Below are 6,153 nucleotides of genomic sequence, written 5' to 3'. Positions count from 1 at the left end.
GGAAACAGCCTAGATGCCCTTCAATGGAAGAATGGATGATACTGTTGATTCTTAAGTATTTTATATTCTATTGTTCCTTTATTATGTTTTTGAGTAAATAACATCCATGCTTTTAAATAAGCAAATGATATGCCAAGATTGAAATCTAAGTCTGTAGCATTTATTTTAAAGCTTTTAATATATAAGTACTTTCAAAATCTATTGATTATTATGTAAGGTATGTTTGAGATCGTCACTGTGGTTAGCAGATCTCCCGTATTAGGGAGAATTGTTTAGTCTTCCCTTAAGTGTTTAAATACCCAAAACCATGGAAGATATTGAAAACTCACAAACAACCTTTTCTATGACAGACTCTTTCATAGGAGACTTCCTGGCCCTTAAAATATTTTAGACTTCCTCTTTTTTGAGGTTTTCTGAGCTCAAGATGTTGGACTTGTGATGCAAATGTATCCTGTTACCCATGATCTTTTGATCTCTGCATTGTGTCCCACTATGGCTTTCTGTGATGGTCTTCATTTGTAATAAAGAGAGGTTTGTTGAAGTGTTTTAGAAAAACTGGTTATTTGCATCTCTCTTTTGTAAGTTCACATAGAATTTTCTAAAACCTTGGAAGATAGACCACAGGAAAGAATATTTCTCTTCAGATCCAGCTTGAATCAACTGAGTGTTGTGTGGTATATGTCATACTCAGACCTAGGTGCTCACCCTTAAACAATGAGATACAAACAAAAGCTAATTCAGTAGGCTATGTTGGTCTGGGAATCACGTGGATTAAACTGACATGCTATTTTTTTTTTCGTGACACTGTGGTTTTTGTTTGTCTATTGTTCTCCATTTTAAGAATGATGAGTACTTTTTGAGGTACTTTACATAGGTTTTTATTTCTTCTAATGAGAAAACTTTTTAAAAAAATATCCCTAGCCCATTTTTTTTTTAAATTGGGTGGTTTGATTCTTTGACTCTTTATATTTTGAATTCTTTATATATTTCAGATATTATTCCTCTGTCAGATATACCTGGAAAAGATTGTACCCGACAGTTTTTCTCCCATTCTATAGAGTTCTTTTTGACTGGATTATTTCCTTAGCCATACAGATTTTTAATTTTTAGTTGTCGGCCTTAATTCCTTGGCAAAAGAATCACTTTTAGTAAGTACTTTCCTACACCTACTGTACTGCCTATGTTTTTCTTCTAGCAATTTTATTTTTTAGGATTCAAATTGTGGTCTTTAATCTACTTGGATCTACTATTTGTACATTTGTGCATTGTGGTAGATTTGGGTCTATTTTCATTCTTCTAAATAGTGATAATGCTTTTCCCCTCCCCCATCGCCTCCCAGAAACTCTCCACCCATTTACCCTCCCATGACTTACCTTTATCTCTCTTAAATAAATATACAAACAAAAAAACTCATACACAATAATATCCCCACAAAAATACTAAAAACAGAAATCAGATTATTCAAGCATAAGGAAAAATGCTCAAACAAAGCAATATGAAACAAAAACTCTAAACTCTACAAAAACACCATTGTGCTCCTTTTATGTTGGTCAGCTACTCCTAGAATTAGGACCTATAAAAAGTATGGTTAAAATACCTAGTGAGACTCTCTTTGAAGAATTTTTTTTTTTTGCATGTGACTGTCAACTCAGAAAGCTTCTTGATTTGTGGTGGAAGATCCTGTCTGCCTCTAGCTCTGAAAACTTACTCCCTTCATTCTATTTGTAAATTTCTCCTGAATTTTCTAATAGGGTATAAAGCATTTCAATTCAATCTCCTATTCAGCGTTGTGTTCCCTTAGATGTTTTGGTCTCTTTATTGAATTCAGATTTAAATTATGATTTATCTTCATTATCTCATTCAGGTGTGAAATTGTGTTTTCTTCAGCACCACTATAGCATTTACTATTATGCTACAGAAGTTCAGTGAAGTGTTTCTTCATGTCTTCATTAAATTTCTTGAATTCATTTATAAAGTTTATGATTATTCTTTAAATATTGTGTGTTCCTGTATTTGTTGAAGTAGTTTCCATTAGAGAACACTTACATAATACTGGTGGGTTTTGTGAGGGACATGCTGTTTTGGTCATTTGTGCTTTTTATTGTTGTTGCTGCTATTGCTTTTTGTTGCTGAAGCTATGGTTTTTGTTGTTGTTGTTTTCTTCTGATTTGGACAGTCATGTGGACTTCTTTTTTTGTGAGTCTGATATGGTAATCTACTCTTCCTTAGACTGGGACAGTGCAAGAAATGTGAAAAAAACCTGAGCTGAGTTAGGCTAAGCTGATGCATGAGCTGAGCCATTCAAAGAGGGTGCACAAATGAAGAGATTTAAAGGCTATATGTCTGGATCTAAGCTGGTATGTTTGCACATTTCAGTGGGTTAGATAAAGCAAAGGCAACACAAAGAAGCTACTTGCCCAGAAAAGGTGACCACACACCAAGGGAGGTTTGTAGGCCATAGGTTTGGAATTAGGCTTGTGTGTTTGCAAATGGCAAAGGGGGAAGAAGAGAAACATGGAATGCAACTTATCCAAGATAGGTAGCCCCTTACAAAAATTGTTTGTGGGCCTTCATGGGTCTGGAACTAGGATTGTGAGTTTGCCGATGAATAAAGAATTTCTAAGAAGTACAATTGATTGCAGGTCTGCAATGAAAAATTTTAAAGATTTTCAAGGAAAAATTTTTCAACTGAATTTTTTTATTTCAATATTGTTTTTAGGTGGAAGCGAATCCTCCTGGGATAAAGATAAGATACAGTCTCCACTTGCTGCCCCTGGACCTCAACATGGAATTGCTCATGCAGCACTGACTGGCCAGCCCAGCCTTGGGAGTGCGCCTACCCTCAGTCCACTTCAGCAGAATCACCTGCTAAGCAATCGTAAGTGTACTATCCTGACCAAATTGCTTGTCAGAAAAATAGATAAATAAACAAAGAAAATGTGATATATTACACAGTGGAAATATACTTACCCATTTTTAACAGTGAAATCATTAAATTGAAAAATAAATAGAACTAGAAAAATCTTTGCTTGTGAGGTAACTCAAACCCAGAAAGACAGTCATGATACATATTTGATTATATGTGAATATTAGCTGTTAAGTCAATGATAATTGATCTACAGTACATATAGTAATAAAGGTTAAATATAGAGTAATGGACTTGGGCAGAGGCGGGATAGAAGAAGGCACAGATAGATCTCCTTAGGAAAGGGAAATAAAATAAATAGTTACAAGTGGAATGTGGGGAGGAGGATGGAATGGGAGGATGAACTGGGGATGAAAAGGGAAGAAGATATGAGGAAGGGAATTGTGGAGAGACAGCTCAAGTTAAGGGCCATTTAAAAGGCGATATGAAAACCTAATATAGTAGATGCTCCCTAAAATACATACATATATGAAAATGATCTAAATCAAATTGCCAAATCACAGGGAAGACAGCTGTGGATAGCTCTTGTCATCAAATACTTCCAGGACCGGGTGTGAGTTGCATCTAATTGAGTTGTAGGCCAAATGTTTTCATGAGAAACCCAAAACAATCCAGTTTGTTGCCAAGACTATAAATTGCTCACCAAAAACTGATGGCAGATCCTTACTACTGAAGACAGCACTCATACTACTCATTGAACATGATGAAATTGAGCTGGTACCTACAGAAAGCCTTCATCCTATGTGCTAGCATCTTTGGTATAAGAAAGTACTCTGAACTCTACCAAAGGAGAAATATAAATGCCAACCTGTCCACAAATTTTTTTAATTTAAAATGGTGAGTGGCCTGAAACATATGCTAGGACAGGGTGGCACAAAACTTGTGGAAGTCACTAACCATCACCCCATATCTGATTTTACTTATGATCTAGTTCATGAGATGGAAGCAATACCTGACACTACTTGAATAACCAAAAATCTGAAATTAGCTAGCCTGGAGACCTAGGGTAAAACAAATACTACTGGTCTAAACAAACAAGCAAAATACATAACAATAAAATGACTCCTAATGACAATCTGTTGTACTCAAAAATCGGTGCTTTGTTTAGCCATTATCAGAGAAGCTTCCTTCTATAGTAGGTAGGAGCAAACACAGACCCACCTGCGACATTATACAGAAAATGAGAAACCTTGGAATACCTATCTGGTATCTCCATCAAATTTCTTCCCTTACGGGCTCAGGGAACCATGTGCAGGCAGAAAGAGTGTCCTTTGCACATTTATTCTGGTTTCCAGTTTAGTGCTTTTATGAGTTTCCAGAGAGTATTAAAGAGTGGAACTCTGCATCTGTAACTATTTCTAGTGCATCTTCTAGGAATCCTTTCCTTCTGTTTGTTTGTTTCATCCTATTGTGATGCATTAGTTTTTATCTATCTTATATTTTTAATTTTATTTTATTATTTTAAAAAATTCCCAAATGAAAAAAAAAAACAAAAGTCATGGGCTAGTTACAAAATATGTGGTATTCTAGATTTGGGAATATACAGAAACAAGTAAGCAGAAACAAAAATGGAAAACTATTTGAATTGTCTGTAATTATTATTACTCTGCTTGGAAGCATGAACCTGGGAGAATGCAGCCCCAAAATAAGGTGGAATAAGGTCCATGAAATAGCCACCTTTATTCAGGGCACCAGAAAATTTATACTCTGACAGTGTTTAGAGAGTTAGGAAAATTCATATGAGCAAAGTTCACTTGAGTTCCAGCTGTCTACAGTCACTGTCAAGGGCAAGACAGTTTGAGTCAAGACTGTATACAGTCACTAGTACAAATTATGCTTAGACACATCATTTTTATATGTATTACTGTTTTTAAATTTATTCTAAAAACTATCTTTTTTCATTTTACATGCCAAATTCATTTCCCATTCCCTCTCCTCCTCCTGCTTCCTCCACTTTTCCCCCCTAAACCCCACATTGCACTCCTCAGAGAGAATATGACTTTCATTGGGGAGTCAACCAAGTCTACCACATATAGCTAGGCTGAGCAAGGTATCCCTCCAGGGATAATGGATTCAAAAAAGCCAGAACAAGCAGTAGGGATAAATCTTGGTCTCACTGCCTGTGGCCCCACAGTCTGCCCCAGCCATACAATTTTTACCTGCATTCACAAGGCCAAGTTTGTTCCTATGCTGGTATCCTCACTGTCAGGCTGGAGCTGGAAGTTTTCCTTTAGATCAAGTAGGCTGTTTCAGTGAGTATCCCCATCATGGACTTGACCTCTGCTCATATTCTCACTCCTCCGTCTCTTCGACTAGACATGGGGAGCTCAGCCCAATGTTCGACTGTAGTTCTCTGCATCTGCTTCCATCAGTTGCTAGATGAAGGTTCTATGATGACATTTAAGATAGTCATCCATCAGACTACAGGGCAAGGCCAGTTCAGGCACCCTCTCTACTACTGCTAAGGGTCATAGCTGGTTTCATCCTTGTAGATTCCTGGGAATTTCTCTAGTGCTAGGTTTTTTGTTAGCCCCATAATGGCTCCCTCAATCATCATATCTCTTTCCTTGTTCTCCATCTCTGTTCTTTCTCCATATTGACCATCCCAGTCCCTCTAGTTCTCCTCCCCCTCCTCTTCTCCCCTCCTACTCTCCTTCTAACTTCCATTCTCCCCCTACACACCCAATTTTCTCAAGAGATCTTGTCTATTTTCCCTTTCTAAGGAGATCTATGGATGCTTCTCTTAGGGTTCTCCTTGTTACTTATCTTCTCTGGGGTCATGGACTGTAGGCTCCTTATTCTTTGCTTTACAGCTAGTATTCACCTATGAGTGGGTACTTACCATGCTTATCTTTTTGGGTCTGAATTACCTCATTCAGGATGGTTTCTTCTAGTTCCATCCATTTGCATGCAAATTTCATGATGTCATTGGTTTTTTACCACTGTATAGTACTCCATTGTGTAAATGTGTCACATTTTCTTTATCCATTCTTCAGTTGAGGGTCATCTAGGTTTTTTCCAGGTTCTTGCTATTACAAATTGTTGTAATAGGAGCGGAGGGGCTGCATCCCCAGCACCCCAGCCGCTTGGCTAGCTCATGCCCCGAAATAATTACAAGGGCACTGTATTCATTTAATCACTGCTTGGCCATTTCTATTCAGCCTCTTCTAGGCTAACTCTCGCACCTGGACTAGCCCATCTCTAATAATCTGCTGTAGCCTACAAGG

General features: G+C 37.3%; 1 protein-coding gene across 1 annotated transcript in view; it reads left to right on the top strand.

Annotated features, from left to right (window-relative positions):
• Dach2 (dachshund family transcription factor 2) overlaps nt 1–6,153 on the top strand; it is a 572,822-nt gene that overhangs the window by 435,315 nt on the left and 131,354 nt on the right. The window contains exon 5 of the mRNA XM_026789035.1: nt 2,720–2,878. Coding sequence (XP_026644836.1) covers nt 2,720–2,878 — 159 coding nt within the window. The remainder of the gene's footprint in view (nt 1–2,719; nt 2,879–6,153) is intronic.

This window comes from Microtus ochrogaster, unplaced genomic scaffold, assembly GCF_000317375.1.
Source record: "Microtus ochrogaster isolate Prairie Vole_2 unplaced genomic scaffold, MicOch1.0 UNK13, whole genome shotgun sequence".
NCBI lineage: Eukaryota > Metazoa > Chordata > Mammalia > Rodentia > Cricetidae > Microtus > Microtus ochrogaster.
The sequence above is the reverse complement of the archived record's forward strand: the minus strand, read 5'-3'. Positions and strand labels throughout refer to the sequence as shown.